At 40.1% G+C, this 23,629-nt stretch overlaps 1 protein-coding gene across 1 annotated transcript in view; it reads right to left on the reverse strand.

Annotated features, from left to right (window-relative positions):
- The window catches only part of DGKI (diacylglycerol kinase iota), a 423,254-nt gene that overhangs the window by 133,898 nt on the left and 265,727 nt on the right, over window positions 1–23,629 (reverse strand). The window contains exons 18-20 of the mRNA XM_036246751.1: window positions 22,483–22,556; window positions 20,906–21,017; window positions 8,777–8,976 (exon numbers count right to left, since the gene is read on the reverse strand). Of these exons, the coding sequence (XP_036102644.1) occupies window positions 8,777–8,976; window positions 20,906–21,017; window positions 22,483–22,556 (386 nt within the window). The remainder of the gene's footprint in view (window positions 1–8,776; window positions 8,977–20,905; window positions 21,018–22,482; window positions 22,557–23,629) is intronic.

Consider the following 23,629-nt stretch of genomic DNA (forward strand, 5'->3'; position numbering starts at 1 on the left):
TAAAATTGGGAAAACACAATTATATTTAAAGATTTATTTTAAAGGTACATTAATTCAAAATAACATGCATTGACAAAGGCACAAATATGTAGGGCAACAGGACAGAATAGAGTCCAGAAATTAATATATATCCAAATATATCCCTATTCTTATATATCCATTTCTATCTATCTATTGCCAATTAATTTTTTATAAAAATGTAAAGGCAATTCAATGGAAAAAGACAGTCTTTTCAACAAATGGTGCTTGGACCACTAAACATATAAATGCAAAACGAATAATAATTTAAAAAGCACACTTAACCTCAACTTAAACCTCATATCTTGTACAAAAATTAACTCAAAAAAAAATCATAGACCTAAATGCAAAATGTAAAACTATAGAACTTCCCAAAGGAAAAAAAGGAGAAAATATTCATGACCTGGGATTAAACAAAGAATTCTTGACTGTAACACCAAAACATAGCTCTATACCAAAAAAAATAATAATAATGATAATTTGAACTGTGTTAAAAGTTAAAATTTTTGCTCTACAAAAGATTCTGTTAAGAGAATGGAAAGACAAGATATATACTGAGAGAAAAATATTCACAAAGCACATACCTTACAAAAAGTACTTGGATCCACAATACAGGGTGGGGCAAAAATAGGCCTCCAGTATGGAAAAATACTACAATAATTAATAAACAATAATATAAAAATAAACTCTGTTTTGTGTACTCACAACTGTAAACCTACTTTTGCCAACCCCTGTATATGATAAATTTTCAAAACTCAACAGGAAGAAAACAAACAACACCCACCCCCCGCAAATTGGCAAAAGACTTGAACAGATGCTTCATCAAAGAGTTAAAACAGAACACAAGTCATCAAATGAAAAGACACTCATATTAGAATGATCAAATGATGAAAATTTTTTAATGTCGAAAACGTGGCGCGTTAACAGGGATATGGGTGGGGAAACGGGAATTCTCGGTATGTTTGCTGGCGGGAATGCGAAATGGGACAACCACTCTGGAAAACGGGCAGTTTCTTAGGAAGGGAAACACACACTTACCATAGGACCCAGGAATCCCATTTCTAGGTGCTTAACCTAGAAAATGAAAACTTATGTTTACACAAAACCTTTTCATCAACAATCATGGCAGGTCTATGCATCATTTCCCAACACTGGCCATAACGCAGATCCAGGTGTCCTTCAATGTGTAAACGGGAAGCAAACGGAAACTTCCATACAATGAAATGCTACGGAGCAGTAGAAAGGAAAAAAAATGACTGATCTATGCCACAATGTTGATAAATCCTGAATACACGGTAGTCAGTTTAAAAAGCCAGTTGCAACGGGTTAAGTATTAGATACAGACTGGAGTCCTGGACTTCCGTGAGGACCAAAGCAACATTAATGTGATTTTTGAACATTGCTGCAAATAGCAAATAGCATAGGGAGAGTGGATCAGAGCTGCTATTGTCGCCATAATGTATAAAGACAGTACTCACTGTGGTGCTTAGATTTTCCTCCGTGTCCCTCCCTCTGTTTGACAGTGTTTTGTTATCCAATTTTAAAAATTATACTCAAACTTAATAAATTTTTATTACATGAATATTTCATCAGATACACGGTATAAATGTGAACCTATAAGGCGTACTATTTAATATTAAGTAGGTAAATATAAAATATTTTAGATCAATGTTTTAGATTTAAAGTAGCCACATGGAGGATGTCCTGCCTGTTACACTCTTTCACAACAAACAGGACAATGTACCTCACTATAGCAGACACATCTGAAATCAGAATAAAAGCATCTCATTTAATTTATATACAACTAAAACTTAAACCCAGTAAATACTTAAATAGTGATAGAAATATGGCAAATGCCACATGCCCTTCTATTGTTGGTACTCTCAATACTCTGAACTCTATAAACAGAGCTACTGGAAGTGATGCTCACTGAGAGCCATTGCTTGGACTCAAGGCCACTGAACAGTCTTCCTGCAGAACACAGAACACACCTCAGCAATAACCTCCATTAAACTGGAAATTAAATGTTACCTTCTATTTGATTCTTCAATCACTCGGTGTTAGGGTCCATGAAGGGAACACTGTGTTGTGCTTACCCCTAGGTACCAAGCACAGAACAGTCTCTGATGAAGAACCAGTGCAAAATAAGTATTTTGAAAGGAAATATTTAATAAATAAATGTGTACCTTTAAGACTAGGGTTGAAAGTAAGATTACAACACGTTGGCATATCCCTAGATGTTAGAAATTGTACAGTTCTATTTAGACCTATATTCTTTCATTCATTCATCCTACCAACGAACCAGCAATCATGATCAGTTTCAGAATACTCTGCGTCAAGATCTGTGATCAGAGCAGGGAGCACAAAGTTTCATAAGAAGATAGTCAATGATCTCAAGTAGCCTATGTCTAGTGTGGGATACACCGAGATATAGAGCTCACGTAATTAATACCAATTTGCTAAACCTTGAGAACTCTAAGCACATCAACTGTGAACTCCAGTGAGGATGTAGCCAATTCTGACAGCAGAAATCAAGGAAGACTTCTTTCAAAAGGCCGTCACTCAACCAGGCCCTGGGAAACAGAAAGGATCTTGCTAGAAGACAGGCAGCACATTATAAATTGTTACGAGCATGAACTCTGAAGTCAGACTGCCTGAGTTTGCATCCCAGTCTGCCATTCATTAGCTGTGTGACCTTAGGCAAGTTACTTAACCTCTCTGTGCATCATGTTTTCTCATGTATCACAAGATGATAATGATACTACATATGATACACAGTTGTTGGGGAAGTCCATTAGCTATCGTATGTAAAACACCTGTAACAGACCTGAAACATAACAAAAGCTTCTAAGTACATGGAAGACAGAGAGAAGAGAGAAGAGCGAGACAGAGGCATAAACATAGGGTCCCAAAGTGGAGTGCTAAAAAACATATTTTCTTTTTGTCTGTTTTCACCAGAAAAAAAAAAAAAAATGAAAGCATAGAGTGTGTGCAGTACAAATTATTGCGCATGAAATGTGTTTTGCTAACTCAGTGAAGGTTTGAGGTCATCGCTCCTTTATTCCAACTAGGGGTCCTCAACCCAGGAAAATGCACTGATGCAGGTACGTGTACTCAGAGCTCCATAGATCATTTTAGGTGTCTGCCCACACATCCAGGTCGGCAGGCACTTCAACGTCCGCCCTGAGCCATGGATAATTAGATCCGAGGACTGGTCTAAGGGCATTCCCGATTTTCCATAGAAACCCATGCTTCATATGGAATTTTACACAACCCTATGCAATGAGGGGCCCTAAAGTATCTAACCAGAGACATTAAACGGTGAACTCATAGAAGGATGGGACCAAGGAACACAGCGCACTTCAAGCTCCATCCCAAAGCGGAGAAGGGGCAGAGGAGGCAATTACGGTTAGGCGGCTCTTCATCTGAGAAGCGGACCTGTGACGGGAAAGGACGCAGGTGGTCTAACCCTGAGGAGGAGAGGGGCGAGAGACAACGTGTAAAAACTGACCCGCTTTGTACTCACATGGTGAAGGAGCCAGGGGGGGCAGACACTCTCCGCAGGTCCGTGGCTTGCACCTGATGGAGACTACAGGCAGCAGGGAATGAGCAGCGAAGACAGTCAGCACACAGCGTGGACAGACAGGGAACAAGCCAGGAGAGAGAAAGAGAGACACACACGATTTAAACAGAAATTAAACAAGCGCATCAGCAAACAGTGATCGCAAAGGAAAATCAAGCCAGCCACGGAAATAGTCCAAAAAGCCGGTGACAGCGATGAAGCCAACAGGACCCGTGGCAGCGGCCGACTCCAGGCAGACCACAGACTGGAGGTCGGGCAGGGCGCAGGGCGCAGGGAGGATGCAGACAGCACTGAGGCTGGGCAGGGATGCAGGGCTTGAGGGACTAGCATGGTCCTCTCGTGCTCTAGGTCATTCAGGACATCCAAGGACAGGGAGCACCACACACACACGCGCGCACGCACGCACGCACACACACACACATACAAGGGGTAGGTTGGCACAGTCAACTCCTCTCTGCAGAGACTCAAGGTATATTTCATCTCTTAACATAGTCCTCATGATTCCAGGGCTTTGCAGGAGTATTTGTGTCAAAAGACCACCACCTTGAAAAGAGTGACTCAACTAAGTCTTTAACTTCTTTCATCAAAATACCAAAGGCTTTGGAAGAACTCCACAGGTGATACCCCAAAAGCCTAAATTCACCAGAGTGAAGCCGTAATTCCACTCGTACTCTTGGTAAAAGACCGAAACCATAGACGATGTCTCCCTTTTGTCCCTTCTCAGATCAAAGGGAAAGTCTTGAGTGGTTATTAGAATAGACACCACACAGAATTTGAGGAACTACACCCCCAATTTCCTGTCACTTTCACCTAATTATGCTCTCAGATGATGTGAACAGTTTCCCTAGAATCGCAATACACATAGCTCCCCGGATCCACCTTTTCTGCTGGGAGTATAAATTCCCGTGTGAACTCCCCCACGCAGTAACTCCTTATTGCCAAAGGACTATCTGTTATAACCAATAATATTCTCGGCGGCCAGCTTGGTGGACTTTGGCTGCCCAGGTCCAAGTTGACAACTAGAAATCTTGCCCTTGGACAATGCAATCACCCCTAATGTAATCTTTATTACCCGTGAACTCTGGGTCACCGCTGGCTTAACACCTCCCTAAACACCGAATAATGTTTAATGTCTGATCTTCTTCAAAAGTGCCTTTCAAACAGGGAGCGGAATCACATTTACCTGGCTGCCACATTGCTGGTACATGAATATGAACTTAGATAAATCTCCTCTATTACATTTTTGTGGGAAGCTATTTGCTAGAGTTTATATTTGTAGTAGGATTCACAGCCACAATAAAATGAGATGCACTCCTGTACCCATGGAGGGAGGGTACTGAACACCAACAGGCCTAGCCTCTTAGTTTGAGTATAGTGATAACAAATGGAAATTATAAACCGAGAAATATTTTCATTATTTTTTTTTCTTTTTGCATAAATGATACTCTAGTGGTATCAGGAAGGCTTCTATTTAACTCTTTCTCACGGGGCTGCCTCCAGGAATCTACGTGAACCGGATCTTGAACTTTTTCCAACTATTTTCATAAAATACCATCAAGACATTTCCTACATTGTTTTCACATTCATGAGGTCTTAGATTTGTTCTTTTAGAAATAATTTTGGAGAAATATAACAGATCTGATCCACGTGTGAGCTACTTATTTAACATGTAACCATGAGTCTCAAGCACACTGACAGGTACTGGGAACCCTAAAAGGAAAACCCCAGGGTCTCCCCACAGAGCAGGGAAGAGAGGCCAGTAAACCAATGATTACACTATTTTGGACAAATGATGTACGCAAGAACACTGCAGGAGCACTGAGTGATGCATTTAATGTCTGGAAGTAGATAGAAAAGTGTTCTTAGGAAAAGTGCTGTTTCAGGGGAGTCCTGGATTTGAGGGAGAGCTAGCAGATAAAAGGAGGCGAGGAGAACAACAGAACTGCAAAACTACGATGATCCACCAGACAGCAAGATGATGAGGAAGGCAATGGTCAAAAAAGTCTACGAGGAAATGGGCTTTACATCTTTAGAAAGGTCATTCTAACTAGTCTGTTGGAGACGACACCTTGCGAAGGGTACCAACAGTGGCCATAAGGAAATGCACTATGAGCACATTTTAGCAGTGCCACTGACCGGTGGTGTGAGAGCTAAAGGCGTGGGAACTAGCAGGGAGTTCAAAGGAGGCCCCAGAGGTGTGAAAGTGAAGGTGGCTGAGAGGACGGGCCAGGGACATGTGAACGAGTGGATGGCGGTTCCTGTCTTACACGTGTGAATGACAAAGCCTCCCTGGGTGACGCGGAGAAGAAGGAAAAGGACCAGACTTAATGAACCCATTCGTAGTCCATGTAGTCTGAGGCTGTCATCAGACATCCAGGAAAAAATGTCAACGAAGATATTTAAGGATGCGTCTTCTGTTTTTAGAAGAAACCCGTGCTGGAGACACAGATCTGAGACTCATTAGCCTATCACTCAGGATGAAACCGGGGGTGCTGATGAGACCGCCCAGAGAAAGGGCAAATCCTTGAGGAGCACCAGCATCCAAGCAAAAGGGGAGCCAGTTGTTTAGGAAACAACAACACCTCCACCTCGAATATTCAGTTAATAAGCTACGTGAGCGGAGGCTACTTCCTTAAGATGAATTGAAACTCGACCCTCTTCTGACTGAGAAACTCCCTTCCCCTGACACACAGAGGTTTTTTTTTAACTAAAATTCTGAAGACAGTTTAAACCAGTTCTCTTCCATCTGATAGAAGACAGGCAAACAAAACAGAAGAAACACAGTCTAAGCAAAAAAAAAAGGGGGGGAGGGAATGGGATAGAAGGATGGAAAAAATGAAGGAAGGAAATGAAATATCTTTCCATGATCTCTTTTCGACTTGGCTCGCGATAGTGAATTTGTACGACCGTGGCCGAAGGGAGAGAAAATATCAGCCAACTCGAAAGATGGAAGAAACCTTTAAAAGGGGTCTTAATTGGCCCGGCTGCCCTTACACTGAAAACTCCACTTAGAAATCCAGTGGAAATAGATTTCAAAACGAGGATTTCAAGCGAAATAGAAAAAAGCAATCTAATCTCAGAGGGTGAATAAGACCAGTGGGTAAGAGCAATTAAGGCCGAGTGAACCAGTATCATACGGTAACTGGGTGTTTTGTCTTCCTTTGAAAACGTGCTACCTATACTGGTTTTCTAAAAATATACTGTTGAATAATTTTCATCAAAAGTAGTAATAAAGATCTTTGTTATTTAAAAAAATATTTATATGTGTTATGTTTAAAAATTAAAAGCCTGCTATTCTTGCCATTTTGCGTAGGTCTTTCCTGAGACCAAGGCTGCTTTAGTGGAGCCACCACTGCCCCCTGGTGGAAGGTAACTATTTCTGCGTTGAGGCGGCTATGAAGTCACAGCGTGTCATTGTGTGTCATGGGTCCATAAACACAACAAAACAACTCTTCAAATGTGTTTCATACGTGAAGAAAGCCTGCGGAGATCCCTAACAAAACAATTACTAAGCAAATGCAAATTCTTTCTCAAAGGCAAGAGGTGCCTAAAACGAAATACTTGAAAACCATTCCATGTCCGATAAGATTATTCAATAGAGAAGTCCCAGACACGAGAAGGGGAATTCTTTGCCTATCAATACCAAGAACTTTTAGCGGTATTAGAGCTTCTTAAACTATCTGCCAGCGACCAAACCCTCTGAGCCACCGTGCTGGCTGGGAGATAGCTTTTCACTACTAGTTCAGAGACTTCGCCCAAATCACCGGTTCATGGCTTAACTCGAAGGTCCTAGAGAGAATACAGTCAACCGTTTATTGTTGCTGACATCCTACTTTTTAACATATAAACTCAGCAAGTGTATAGTCTGCCGAATAGAATGTCAGGCATCAGGAATATGCTAGGAGTTTCACTAGGTGCAAAACGTAAGCGAAACAACAGACGTAGCTGGACAAGTCCCCTGGATAGAGATCTAAGACAAGTGCTGGGGAGGCCCGTGTGACTCTGGGAAAGGAGGAAGCAGAGGAGGGGGGATTTCTCACCCCAGCTTCAGACGTAGCAGCAGACAGCAAAACTGAAAACACTGGAAGAGCCCTGTCTAATTCTGTTCCGCAACAAACACCGTCTCAGAAAGAGAGGTGGTCTAGCAGTGGGCTATGGTACCCGTGTCATGGGTTTATTCTAGGCACTTCTGTAGGTTGACATATGGACTCGATAAATACATGGCAAAGCATGTCCTTGCTTCACAGGCACTAGAGGAAGCCAGCCATTCAGGACAAACAGGTAACATGCATCACAGGCCACAAACAGGAGGAGCACCTGGGAGGGTCCCTCACTGTGACAGAAGAATGATTCAAGGGTGAGCCCTGAAACGGCCTTACCTCGAGTAACATTAGGCATAAGGGCACGATATATAGACGATTCTCAAAAAATGTTCCAAATCCCCACCTTTTCCCATCTCCTTCGCCAACCCCAAATAGACATTTCAATAAAAAATTAGATTAAGGAATGCTAAAAAAAAATGAATATCTAGTCAGTATCACCTTATCTCAAATAGTTTATCCAAACACCTAAGAAGGAAAGGGCCAACGCGGAGGTGTACTTTGTTTAAGCATTGCGTCGTGGGTCAGGTTAAATCTAGAATGACACCCAGAAAGGCGAACTGAGCTAAGCATCAGAGTATACAGGACCCCATCAGGAAAAGGATGGTTCACCAACAGGCAGAGGGGCTGCCTCATGGAGACAGCTGAGCCAAAATCCAGCTTTGCCCACCTCCAGCTGTTGGAGAAACAAACACCCTCCAAGTGACCCTGGTAAAAAGCAGGCAGACAGCCTGACTTCCTAGAACAAAATAGAAAAGAGCACATTTATCTGGATGCATTTTATGGCCTTTGACTCACTCTTAATGATTTTCCACTGGTCCCAGTAAATGTCTACTCAGGTGGTCAGAGAAGAAGCGTCATCGATCTAGCATATCATACCGTAACGATTTCTAAAAGAAGGATGTGGTCACTGAACAATCAACGTGAAGGAAAAATGTGAGAGACACTAAAGAGCTGCTCATTGTCCTGGACTTTTGTTCCTTTCTCAACACAGTGAGGCCCCGAACATGCACATGCTCCGCGCTCTGCTCTCCACGCTCTTCGTGTTCACAAGGTAGGCAAGGGAAGGACTCACTCATTGAGCAAAGGCATGGACGTCCTCCTCTTGCTCTTCTGCACCATGTTGGCCTGATTCCTCAAGGAGATCCGAATCATAGCTGGGGCCAGCCGACAGGGCTCCCCATCCACTTGCATGGGGATGGATTTGTAGGTCAGCAGCATGACCTCCCGACACTGGTGCAGCCTTTCCCCGTGGCCCCCCACTTGCAGGGCGGCCTGTAAAAACAAGAGTCAAAAGGAAGCAAGGAGTTAGTTCTTAACACATCGCGTGCCGCATAGAAATCTCTAAGACGTACGCCAGGGACCGCACGATTTGGGGCAAACTGCACGCTAGGTTCTGAGCTGCACTCATTTGAATTGGTAGATATTCGTTCCCTAGCGACTTCAAGAATATAGAACGGTGTGCTGTTTTTTGCACTTTGACCCTCAGGGCGAAGAGTCACAAATACAATAATCCTATATTACCGAGTCTCAAAAACTGAAATAGCTAATGTAAGTGCAAACCCAAGTTAACTAGTGCGCGGTCCGCAACGTTTGGGCAGGAAAACACGAGTTAACTCAAAAATGTGGTAAGAGTTACTCAGGAAAGCTAGAAACCCCAAGTCCACTAAATAGAAGCAAAAGACCTTTGACAAACATGGAACGTCATCAGCCAGGAGTAAAACAGGAAACCTTGGATAAATCATTAATACACATAAACTAAAATTTCTAAACTTTTGATGAGCTTAACCGTAACTTCTCATGGACAACTACTTTTCACTTTTATGTATTTTTCAGCCCTAATTTAATTATGTTAGTTTAATACAAAAGTTGTTCTTTTCATAATCTATTCCTATTAAATAAGCAAATGTACGTACAACAAAAAAGAACATAAAGGAGATAAAGCACATGGTTTAAGACAGCTTCTAATCTACAGTTGACCCTTGAACAACACAGATATGAAATGCACATGTCCACTTACATGCCCTTTTTTAAAAAAATATGCTTTTACGCCCTGGCCCGTTTGGCTCAGCGGTTAAAAGCATCGGCCTGCGGTCCTGAGAGACCCAGGTTCGGTTCCCACTAAGGGCATGTACCTCGGTTGCAGTTTGTCCCCGGCTCTGGTCAGTCGTGCGGGTGGCAGCCACTCGATGTGTTCCTTTCACATCGATGTTTCTCTCTCTCTCTCTCTCTCTCTGTTCCTCTCTCTCCCTCCCACTCTACCTGAACAAAAAATGGAAAAATGTCCTCGGGTGAGGATTAAAAAAAAATAATAATAAAATAAAATAAAATATGCTTTTACTAAATTTTTAGAGAGAGAGAAGAAGGGAGAGGGAGAGACAGAGACATATTCATGTTCTCCTTGATCAACTGCCTCCTTCATGCCCCCTACTGGGGGCAAGTTATTTTTGCACTTGAGCTCACAACCCGAGCATGTGCCCTGACGGGGAATCAAACCAGCAACCTTTTGGTGCATGGGATGACACCCAACCAACGTGTGCACGTTTTTTAAATGAATATATTAGAAAAATGTTTTGAAGGATTTTCTTACTAGTGTGAAGTAATTGTATCAATTAACCAGGCAACCATAAAACAATCAAATTACTCTTCTGTGTTATCAATGCATGAGCCATTATACGGATTTCTTTTTTCACTTTATGATGGTGTTAGTAATAACGTCTATAGTGTTCTGTATCATATAAGGTAATATTGATGTAGGGACTGAGAGATCTTGTAAACAGAAGATGTAAATTTATTGTATCATAAATGCATACAGTACTATAAATGTATTTTCCTTATGGTTTTATTAATAACATTTTATTTTCTAGGGCTTACTTTATTTTAAGAATACATTATATAATACATATAACATATAAAAAAATGTGTCAATTGATTATTAATGTTATTAGGATGGCTTCCAGTCAACAGTAGGCTATGAAAAGTTAAGTTTTAGGAAAGTCAAAAGTTATACATGGATATTTGACCATGTGGGGATCAGCACCCCTAACCCCTGTGTTGTTCAAGGGTCAAGTGCATATTTAAAGGTAAATATATATTATAGTCAATATGTACTCTACATCATATATTAAGTATGTTCATATTTAAATATGTAGCCCATCCTTGGTTAAAAAACTTGGGCAGGCTTTTCCTTTTTATCTAAAACCTACTTCTATGGAAAATCAATGCAATATTAAAATAGTCTGTTGTTGAGAGCAACAAATCAGTATAACTTCCTTGCCTTAGTAATATATAGTATCATTAACCTTTTTGGGGAATCAATGAAAATCATACAATGTATGTTTGGTTATAACATATAGAGTACACACATTATATTATACAGTTTGATGAATATGTTTTGACACATATGGGAACCTCCATCCAGATCAAGCTGTGGAAAATTTACAGCAACCTAGAGGTTTCCATGTGCTTCTTTCCAATCTACGTACACTCCTCCCACCAACCAGTTGGTAACCACTGGTCTGACTGTGACCACCATGGATTCAATTTGCTTGAATTTGAACTTCACATAAAATAAAGCATACAATAAGTACTCTTGTGTCTTACATCTTTGGCTCATGATTATTTTTGAGTAATATATAGCAAAATGGATTTATCTACTCTTCTGCTGGTAAACATTTGGTTGTTTCTAGTTTTGGGGCTATTAATGATATGAACTTTCTGGTATGTATCTCTTGGTAGACACATATTCTCTTGGGTACATACAATGAGTAGACTTGCTATGCCATGAGTTTATATGGACACTTAACTTTAGTAGGTACTGCTATATAGTTTCCAATAAGGTTGTATTCCAATGCATTTTGAGTGTCAATTAATTTATAATGAAGTAAACTTTAAAAGAGGGTCAAATACTAACTCTAGCCTCAAATTTAAAAGATTTACTCTTTTTTTAAAAAAAGAAAAACATATACTGTCAGCTTGTTTCCATATGTCTCGTCTCTATGAAAGGGGAAGAAACCTTATTATTATTGTGAAGTCAACTTCCACTTATTTGGTTGCTAAATATTTGTATATATCTGATGTTTTGAGATATTTTTGCACTTGTGTTAATTTGAACAATAGAAACCTGATTTTCTATAAATACAAAGAGAAAAGGAGCACAAGAGACAGAATAGGGGACAGAAAATAGAATAAAAACTGATAAGTAAAGAATTTACTGAATGTTAAAGCATTCAGCTGCGTCCTGTACATACAAGTGTACCCATCAGTGGGACAGCAAGAAAGCAGAGGCCAATACCGTGAGAATTCACTAAAATCCCTTTGGCCTGTTACCTGAGCCTCTGTTCCTCAGCTGAAAGATTTTTCTGGCTGTACTTAGGTGAACCATTTAAGTTAATCTATGGATTTGAGCCACTATCTCATCTCCGGCACTTTTCCAATGTATTTCCCCAGCCTTCTCCGTCTCAGCCCAAGATGTATCTGACAACACTGTATCTCTTCATCCACTGAAGAAAATCCCATTTACTTTTTTTCTTAAACAATATATTTTTATTGATTTTTTTTTTTTTTTTTTTTTTTTTTAGAGAGCGATAGAAACATTGATGTGAGAGAGAAACATTGATGGGCTGCCTCCTGTACACCCCCCACTGGGGATCGAGCCTGCGACCCGGGCATGTGCCCTGACCAGGTATCGAACCAGGACCTCTCAGTCCCTGGGATGACACTAAATCCACTGAGCCACATCGGCTGGGCCCATTTACTTCATTTTCTTCCCAATCTTGACTAGTCCTAATGACAAATAAAAATGCAGAACCTACCAGGTAAGAACGTATTCTTCTGGGTTTAATGGACTGAAAACTGCTTAGACACTTTCCAAACTCTTGGCATCGCAGGTGTGCACAGTAGTGCGGAGCACGTTTAAGCCATATCCTCAGCCTCACAACAGAACAAAAGCAAACACCGCAAACAGAAGAAGTAAACGGTTGTCAAGGGCAGTCCCGTTGGCATGTCCGAATCAACCCAAAACGATTGCCCAGGCACAGAGGAATTACCAAAGTTAGCTTTTCAGGGTAGACAGTTCTACTGTTGCTAGGACAGCCACATTAAATTACTCTCGGAGCAACCTAAAGGTAATTTTTAAAATACGTATAAGACACAGTTATTTTTCATCACTCAGATCGGTCTAGGCTTAATGTCCCATCAAGGCACAGGCCCTCCTCGTCAGAAACATCCGCACAATTTGCTAGAATGAATCATCTACTGATGATAATACACTGGTTTCTTAGTGACAGACATTGAATTATCCATTCAATTATGTGTTCCTCCTGAGAAACCTTCCAATGTTGCCTCTCCGGTAGCCTGTGACCAGAGAGGAAACAAAGACAGCCCCCGAGCTCACTGCGCCTTTTGCCATTTACTGGTCTTAGACCGTAACTTCCCTTCGCCCTGCAGGGGTGGCTTGAGATGGCCTGTCCTTCCACACTGCACTCCTCCCTGGTATACCTTCTCCATCTCCCGTCAAGCTGCATCCTCCTTACGACTCAAGTCCTCATTCTACTTGCTGTCACATAAAAAAAGATGGACAGTCCTGGGTTAGGGGAGGAGAGGTGAAGGGAGAGAGAGCCCCCTCTCTCCATGGCTGCCAGCCCCCAACTCCTCGCCTCATTCCTGCAACAAAATACCCACGGCAGAAACCAGTGACATGGAGAATAAGCAATGGAGGTAGTCCACAGTGCTGATAAAGTCTTGATTGGCTCTGTTTTTTTTTTATGACTAATACAGTAGCCTTATAAGACTAAGCAACAAAAAATAGAAAATAAAACTATTTTTTTTTTTTACTGAAAAATAAAATAAACAAAAGAGCATAGCTAAAGAAATGATAACATTCAGCAGGACTGAAAACACAGCTTTGTAATTTCATCACATTGTGGTTTAAATGAGAAAACCCATTTTATCATCTCAAAAGGTACAGAGAGAAATAATAAAGTTTAGTGTCTTTTATGATAGAAAGTTGTTAGGAAACTAGGAATGGAAAGTGACTCTTCATATGATAAAAGTCACCTTCCAAAACACACAGAGAAAATAATATCCAGAGTAAAGAAAATGTAGAAGCATTTCTTTCAAGGGAGAAAGTTACTCACTAAGAACAAAAGGTTTCCACATAATATTGGAAGTCTTGACCAACATAAGTCAAGGAACTAAAATTGTAGTATGGGTTTTACTTGTAATAATATGGTTTCCTATATATTTCAAAATATAGAAATAAAGCAACTGGAAGGAAGCACATCAAAATACTAATAGTTATGAATCATGTAATTATGACTGATATTTTAACTTCTAGTTCTTACACTTCTGTTTCTATATTATCAAACTAAGCAAACATTTAACATTATTTTTTCTTTAAAAAATATTAAAAGATTGTATTATCTGGCATTTGTACAACTTCAACCCTGGAATTTCTCCCTGCAATTTTTCTCCCTGAATAACCTTTGGCTTTTCTAATTCATAAATATAAAAGAGCCTACATATTTTAATTAATCAACAAAAAAGAAAGCTGGCTGTGCTTTCTTTCAAGTTTAAGAGGCTTAAATCTTTGGATTTCTACCGCACAGCCCATTAGGCTCCCAATTTCTCAATCTGAGTACAGCTTTGAACTATCTTGAAAAGTTTCAAATTATTTTGAAACAGACTCAACATGAAAGGACCTACATAACTATAATGGCAGAAAATTGTGGCAGGAAAAAAAACACAAATTACAATGTCTGATTATGGTCTGTGTAGAATCTAAAAAGGTAATCACATGACCAAGCACTCAATGAAGTATTGTCTTAATTAGTAGGGATGCATATCAACCAGTAAAATGAATTGAAGACTTCTACTTGAAATTGGCAATTACAAGATAAAGAGCCTAAAAGAAACAATTTTTTTTTTTGCCATTCCAGTAATTCTATTTCAAATCTTTCTTAAAGTACCACTCTGAATATTTAAAATACACATGTACACCCAAATAACTACATTCTTCTGTTTATATAATCATCTTACAGAGATGTACGAGTTTTCAAATAATTCACTTTCTTAGAAACATAACAGTTTTCAAGAAATGTATAATTGAAAGGCTGGAAATAAAATTATTTCATCTTGAATAAAGAGAGAATAATGTACTGCTATAGGAGTCGTAATTTGTATAAAAATATGGAAGTATATGCCAGTATTATTTAGAGAGCATAAGATGTTCAAAACTGTACCATATACACTACATTTAACTCAGCTTTTCTTGAGTAGAAACTTTTATTAGCAATCTAGAGTCACTAGAATGTGAGATTCAATCACACATATGATACTAGCTAGTATGCATGTATTACATTATTCATATCCTATAAAACGAAAAACTAATTGACATAATTTAAGGATTTCGTTTTCTCTTCACCAACTCCCATCTATTATAATTTTTCTCCCTTTCTTACCAATAATAGGATGGGAAAGAGGGGAATTTGATAGACCTCACCCCAAAAAACACTCTCCCCCCACCAGGAGGGATCTCCTGAGCTCTAACATGTATTTCAAATTGTCCCTTTCTCTATCTCCTTACATGTCTCACTGGGGGTTTAAATTTAACTTACATAAAACAGAGTTCATATTTTGACAATATTGTCTTTCATATTTCCTACATTATTTAATATATTTACTCTTTACCGAATGGCCCACGCTAGGCACCTGGATTTACTTATATTCCTTTTCATCCTTCACAATAAGTCACTATAAATAACTCTTGAGTTTATCCATCTTCATGATTACTTTCTTACTTTAGGCTTCTCGCTCTCCTCGTTGTTGCCAATGTCCTGATTTGTCTACCTGTCTTAGAAATTCTAGCCACCCGTCACATTGACATGGAGGTCATCTTTCTAAACCACAAATCTGATCCTGTCTCACACCATCTCCCTTAACCTACCCATTAACACTTTAAAAAATGGAAAAACAGAAACAAAATGGTCAGAGGACCTGAAGAGACACTTCTCTCAAGAAGACATACAGATGACCAGCAGAGATATGAAAAGATACTCAACTTCACCAGCTTTTCTTAGGGACATGCAAATAAATCAAAAATACAATGAGATACCCCCTCACACCTGTCAGAATGGCAATTGTCAACAAGACAAGCAATAACAAGTGTCAGAGAGGTTGTGGAGAAAAGGGAACCCTCATTCACTGCTGGTGGGAATGTAAACTGGGGTACAGCCACTATGGAAAACAGTATGAAGGTTCCTCAAAAACTTAAGAAGACAGTTTGCATGTGACCCAGCAACTCCTCTTCTAGGGATCTACCCCAAAAAATTGAAAACATTTATTCACAAAAACATATGCACCCCTATGTTCATTGCAGCATTACTCTTGGTGACCTAGGCCTGGAAACAACCAAAGAGCCCTTCAGTAGATGATTGGATTAAACAGATGTAGTAGATACATACAATAGAATACTACTCAGTCACGAGAAAAGATGAGGTGCTGCTAGTTGCGAAAACCTGGATGGATCTTGAGAATATCATGCCAAGCGAAGTAAGACAGAAAAAGTCAAGAACTGCATGAGTTCACTCACTTGTGGGATATAAAACGGAAAGCAACAAATGAACAAACAAGCAAAAACTCATAGACACAGACAACAGTATGGTGGTTACCAGAGGGAAGGGGGTGGAGGACACTGAAAGGTAGAAAGGATTGAGTGTATGGCGATGAAAGAGACTTGACCTTGGGTGGTGAGCACACAATGCAATATACAGATGATGTATCACAGAATTGTACACTTTGAAACCTATATAATTTTATTCACCAATGTCACCCCAATAAATGTGATTAAAAAACAACTATTTCTACCCTGTCTCCATTTCTATGTCATTATTCACCATGTATGTAGTCACTCCTCACCACGATTAGCTTTTCTAGCACATCATGCCTCCGGGCTCAGCCCTCCGTGAACTGGCCGTTGGTACTGTCACCAGACACTCCTGCCTCCTCTGTGACATCTTTGCTGATGTCCCCATTTTACAGACATTATTTTACTCTCCATTCTCCTTTCTATTCTCATACATGCCTTTCTCCTAGAATGTATCACATCAGGCTGTGGTTGCGTGTTTATGCCTTTGCTACCCCTACAACACTGATCTGTGGGCACACTGAGAACTGTGGGCTTTTCTTTTCAGTTCATTTCCTAAGTGTTTTACCTAGAAGAGTGTCATATATGGATTCAAGAAAGGATTTGTGGGTTCAACACATTTTTAGTAAATACTCATGACTGATATTAAATGAATGAAGCAGTGAGGCATTGTAAATAATAAATATTACTTTGAATGTCCAAAATTCCTATGAATTAGAAACCATCAATATTGCCCATATTTCACATATGCTGCATGACCTTTAGTGATCCAACCTCAAAAGTCACATAGCATCACTTCCACTATATTCATTTTGCCAAGTATTCGTCAGTCCATCCAGATTCAAGGGGAGCGTACCTAGACCCAAATTCTTGATGGGAGAAGTGCCCACTAATTCAAGGCTGTTTTAAAACCCCAGTAACCATCAGAGGATGCTAGTGAACTAACTTACTATTTTGACAATGCATAAATCAAGAAAAAGATGCCCTGGCCGGTTTGACTCAGAGGTTGGAGCATCGCCCTGCAGACCAGAGAGTCTGGGGTTCGGTTCCTGCTGGGGGCACGTACCTTGGATGTAGTTTGTCCCCGGCCCAGGTTGGGTTGTGTGGATGGCAACCAGTCGATGTGTCTCTCTCACTTCGATGTTTCTCTCTTCCTCCCCCTCCCTCCAGTTCTATCTGAAGATACAAAATGCAAAAGAAAAAAAGAAAAAGATCACTGATTCTGCTTTTCTGATACAATTGTATTAAGAAGTGGCCAAATAATAGGTAAAGAGATATTTCCCTTTATAGAAATATTCCAGTCAATAAATGAGGAAGGATAAAATTAGAATATCACTACTTTTGAACCCCCAATGAATCCTGGATCCGGACATTGATCATCAAAGACTATTTAAAAAAGAGAGGTAACCGGACATTACCTATGCTATTGTAGAAGAAGAAAACACTACCTACAAAATAGATTTGGGGGGAAAAATGTCTGATTCATCTAGATCCAACTACCAGCGTAGACTCGCAGAGGTTCTCAACGACCCTTGAATACAGTTCCTCCTGTTGTGGTGACCCCAACCATACAATTATTTTCATTGCTACTTCATAACTGTAATTTTGCTACTGTTATGCTTAGGTGACCCCTGTAACAGGGTCATTCCACCCCCACAGGGGTCGCGACCCACAGGTTGAGAACCACTGGCTTAGAGGAAACAAGGAAGGGAGAACATGTTAATTGATGCCGCAGGGATGTTGTTAGCACAGTTCAGACACAGGGAAACTTTACAGGAGAGTCTGCTTTCCTCAACAAACAGGAAAAGAGAGATGGGGGGGCGACTTACAGAAACTTAAGAGTCATGTCAATGAATCGCGAGTGAATTTTATTTGGATCCTGATTCAAACAAAAAAGCATGAGAAAACAGAAAGCATTTGCGAGACCATTGGAAGTTGAGCTCTGAGTAGATATTAGTGATATACAGATGTTACTGGGTGTTTTGTTTTTTTAGAGATGATGATGTGACTGTGTTCATAATAGAAAGTCTCATGTTTTTAAAATGCATTCAAAAATATTTACAGGTAAAATGATATAATGTCTGAGATTTTCTTCAAAATAATATCAGGGAGGAGGTCATAGGTGGGAACAGAAATAAGATTGTCCATGAGCTGATAATTATAGAAGCTAAGTGATGGTATGAGCGTTCAACATACTATTTCATCTTTGTTTATATTAAACTTTTCCCATAACAAAGATTTTAAATGTATATATCACTAATTCCCCCCAGTGACCTTGGGATCAAGTCACAACTCCTACATAAATTCTCTAATACACTCCATGAACTGGCCCGGGCCCGCCTCAGCATCTTTCATCACTCTCACTCTGCACCTACATTTACACTCTATGAAACTAGTTATGGTTCCCACAGAGGACTATCATCTTGTATACTTCCAAGTATATATCCATTTCCCCTTCTGCAGAATGCCAAGTCCCATTCTGCATCTCCTGGTGGAATTCATTCATTCTGTCACATTTACTCATCGCCAACTGCAGGTACCAGGCTGTCTGCTGTGTGGCAGAGAAGGACACCCTGGAGTGATGGACAGCTACCACTTGACACTCCCAGCTGGCACACTACCCTTCCCAGCCCACCTTTGGCCCTGCGAGGCTAACCCTGTGCTACACTGTATCGGCGGTTCCCTTGTCCTCTAGCTTCTGGTTAGACTTCTCCAGAGGAAGGCACCAGCAGAGGTCCGAGGACAAGAGTTGTCCCCAGCTGCCTCCTTACCAGGTTGGCCCAGGCTGAGTACTTCTACTTAGCAAATACTACTCCTTTCATGTGGTCCTTGCCAAATACTCCCTTCTCTCTCTCTCGTACAGGTGTACATCTGTCTGTGTATGTGTGTGTATATATATATATACACACACACATATACAGACAGAGATAATGAACTGCAAAGTTATAGAAGTTGAAGAGTAAAGAATGTTTTAGAGAGATAGCATGTGCAAAGGTGTACATGTGTCTGTATGTGTGTGTGTATATATATAGAGATGTGTATATATATATATATATATATAGAGAGAGAGAGAGAGAGAGAGAGAGAGATAGCATGTGCAATGGCCCTGTGGTGGAAAAAGAAGCAAGGGATATTCAAAGCTATAGTTGACTTCAGAGGCTACTTAGGAAGAAAGCAAAGAGGGCAGCAGGAAAGGCTGAAGAATCAGAGAGAAAGTCAATCTTGCAGGGCCACGTAAAGATTTAGGTTTTGATCCCGAGAGCAATGGAGAAGTGTCTAATATTCTCCCTGCCCTCCCAAGCCTAGGTAAGCAATCACCTTTTCTTAGACATTTACTTCCTGACAGCTTTCTACCACACAGTTGGGACTAGGATGCTTGGGCACATAGTACACATTCAATAAATGTTCACTGGACCAGTGAATAAATGAATGAGCAAAACATACATGGCCAGGTTTGGGGCATGTTGGGTCACCTCCAAGAATTCATCCTTGAACATGGCCTTCTAAGCTTATTCCCATCTGCTCTTTGTTGAGTCTTCTCCTATATTCAACATAAAGGTCTTTGGAGAGAAAGAGCTATGCATGAGCTACAATCCTGAAAATTAGGTCACCCCTGTACCAATCTTTTATACTTAGCAACCATTGCATTCTACAAAGGGCAGATGAAATGAGCAACATCACTGTCTCAAGTGATGGGCGTTATTGCCATAGTCACACTAAGTCATCTGGTTAAATATCAGTATTTTGAGGTGATTGGGATCCAAGAGATGAGTGAAAAAGAGGGCTACTCTGGCTTGTTTGGGACAAGAAATACCACCTTCCTGCTTTCAAGCATAAGGTACAGCACAAACCAAGTGCTAACCAACAGTTGCAAGGAGAAGCTTTATTTTCATTTGCTTTATAAACTAATCATGTGGTCTGATTTCCACCAGATGGAATGATAGAGCAAAATTTCCATTGGTTTCCTCATTATTCAATAAGTTGAACTACATGTTAAAACCTGCTTGGAATTACACTCACACTATAGACATTTATTTTTTCAGTCAAGCATAGAAAAGGAAAATACAAGGCGATCTCAATACTGTAGAAACCGAATATTAATTAATGTCACAAAAGTGATGCTGTTCTATATTCAGGAATTTTATGATAAAGGAGATGCCCATCCTTACACTTAAAAAGACAAGTTGAAGATAAGTGCAAATGACTACGTTCTCCTTTTCACCAAAAACATCAAATGGCAAAGCTTCTGCATCGGGCCGGGATATGTCTGTGGTAAATGTTTTTTAATTAACATGAGCACTTTGCTTTTAATTCTGCTAGAAAATTAATCAGGAATATTAACAAATAATATTTATTTTTGAAGCTCAAACAAATGTGCATCGTGTTTCTTAGTAACACGAAATAATTTTTGCTCTTGTTTTCCTCAAGCAACACTATTTTGCATAAAGTTTATAAATTGATAAGACAGGAGAGAAAATTATACTGCAGTCCTGTGGAATGGAAAAACTCTAACTGTGGCTAAAATACATTTTATTTTAACAAAATAGCTGTACTGCTCACCAAAGAGGCCATGGTGAATCCAATGACTTCAATATAACCATCATCATGACGCTGAGGTTCAAAATCATGGTGGTCCCCTGGGTTCCCCCAGGGCATTGTACCAGCACAATATCTGCAAGAAAAGATTAGGGACAGAAATGAATTGATTCCATTCCTCTCGTGACTATATCATTAGGGATGAACTAATAGTCAGATCCAACGCTGATTTCGTGTAAGAACAGTTTTCTCTTCTCGGTGCACACCTTCTGAAGGAAAAGGAAACCGGTTCATCATCATCTCCAAAATATCAATCTGTGAAACAAGCATGAGCTTACAACACAAGCATCCCATGGTGCCCAACGTTCCCCTAGTTCATTCTTTACCAATGCTTGTCACTAGATGGTTCATGTATGCCTGCCCTCTATGACATGCCATGGCAATCAATGGTTGGTTTTGGAATTTAGTCTTGGAGGAAGACATAAGTGTGTGAGCCAGTAGAAAAAGGAAAGAGAGTGAGGTGGGTACGCAGTAATAGTACATCCATAAGAGAATAACCACCCACAGCAAACGTATCTGAAGAAGAAAGAAACAATGAAGAAGGGATGAAAAAAGGATACAATATTAGAAAGGGAAGGGGAAATACACCAAATTGGGAAAGTAGAAGACTAGGAATCCAGAGGAGGGAAGGGAAAGACTCAAAGTGAAAAAGAAACATGTAGAGACAATGAAAGTCAACGTTCCCTGGGAATCTCGGTCTTCTTCTGAAACAACTAAGAGGAAAGTACTTCTGGAATAGAATTGTCAGTAACTATACTGAGCACTGCCAAAATAATCAGGAGACTATAATATGGTTTCCTAGCCACATACTTACCTACAATTCTCGTTTTAATTAAATTCAGTCTAAATAGAACTTATTTGCTGTTTGTGTCTGAGTTGCCTGGTTTGCAAAAAAAAAAGGGGTCGCAGATCCATCCCTTCCAACATGTTGGCTTGGGAGCCTAGAATCTAATTTTATGTCACTGAGATATGTGCTTATTTTGAGACTAGTTCGTCTTAAATACCTCCTTTTCCTGAGGTATATAATAACACCAAAAAGAGTTGACATCCTGGCTAGAAAATACTACTCTAATTGATCCTGTTTTTTCAAAGCTATCATCTGGCAGTGATTTTGAATAAATTCCATACTTAAATCAGGCTGGATGGTATCCTAACAGCTTTTGGGAAACTGAGAACAGAAATGTATTCAAGTCTATCATTCTTGGGGGGATCAGTAATTTGAGAATCAAATTAAAATGTTCCAGTAGAAAGGGGTGCCTGGGGTTCGTCAGGATGAATAAGTATAGACCATGCATGCCATATCATACCAAAAAAATTAAAACAGAAACAAAACAAAACAAAACAACAAAACCCACTGACCACAGAGAATACTAAACAAACCTAGTAGGAGAACAAAATGATCCGACCTGGAAAATTTCAACAAGCCACTGAGAAAACCGATTCTCGTAGTTTGTACTGGAAATGTTCTATGATGAAAACAGGTAACCTCAAGTCAAACAGAGTTCACGTCAAGCCAAGGAAACAATACGAACAGAGCTTACCTGGGTATATTTAAAAATACTATACACTGGAACTTCAGTTCCTGAATCTTTGGGGTGAGATCTGTGCCATCACACTGAAAAAGCAAAGCGGAAATAGCAAGGGTTTTGAAACAGTAACACGTCTAAAACAATGATCAAGGACAACTGGTTGACAATAGTATATAACGTGGTCTTTCCCTTGCCCTATCTCTGCTTATTAATGCCCATTACTAGGACTGAAACTTTATTCTGCTTATGGCTTTCCCAGACATAGGAACTACCATCATTCTTAACCTTAGGTAGCTATTAGATATTTAGTCTTGTAGTATCAACATTAAAAGATTTAGAAATGCTTAAAAGACTCAAAAGAATGATGCCTCAAGCTGAGGGAGTAGCCACCGTGACCACAGTCTTCCGATTCAAACAACAGTCATGAATATAATGATTTATTTCGTTTGGTTTTTGAGATGAATTTTTACTTCGAAACATAACATTCTGAAAACTGTTTAGAAGGAATATAGACTGAAAGCTTTTCAAAATGTATCTGTTAGAAATTAGCGCTATCTCATTCGTCACTTGCTCTTATCAAGTTCATCTCTTGCAGACGTGGACTGGTCTGAGAACACCTGCTCTACTGGAGTCTGGTCTTGACCTTGGGTCACAAGGGCCTCAGGCCAAGCTTGGCCTCAAACCTTTGTGTGGGGCTTCCCTCATCTTTAGCGCTTTTCTCAAGAGCATTCTCTGAGTCTGGCCGGTGTGGCTCAGTGGCTGAGCGTCGACCCATGCACCAAGAGGTCACCAGTTCGATTGCCGGTCAGGCACCAGTTCGATTGCCGGTCAGGGCACATGCCCAGGTTGTGGGCCTGATCCCCAGTGGGGGGACATGCAAGAGGCTGCCAATCGATGTTCTTTCTTAGCAGTGTTTCTATCTCTCTTTTCTTCTCCCTTCCTCTCTCTCTCAAATCAATAAAGGGAAGAAAAAAAAAGTATCCTCTGACTAATCAAAGGAAAATCTTCCCTTTCCCTTTCTCACTTACCACCGGTAACAAAAGTCAAAAGAGGAAAACTCTAGTCATGACGACAGACTTCTCAATGTCAAAGGCATAAAGCCGGTTTTTACAGTTGCTCTCCTCCCACGCTCATCACAAAATTTCCTCATTATCTTCTC

Source organism: Molossus molossus, unplaced genomic scaffold (genome assembly GCF_014108415.1).
Source record: "Molossus molossus isolate mMolMol1 unplaced genomic scaffold, mMolMol1.p scaffold_m16_p_7, whole genome shotgun sequence".
In the NCBI taxonomy this organism is placed as follows: Eukaryota; Metazoa; Chordata; class Mammalia; order Chiroptera; family Molossidae; genus Molossus; species Molossus molossus.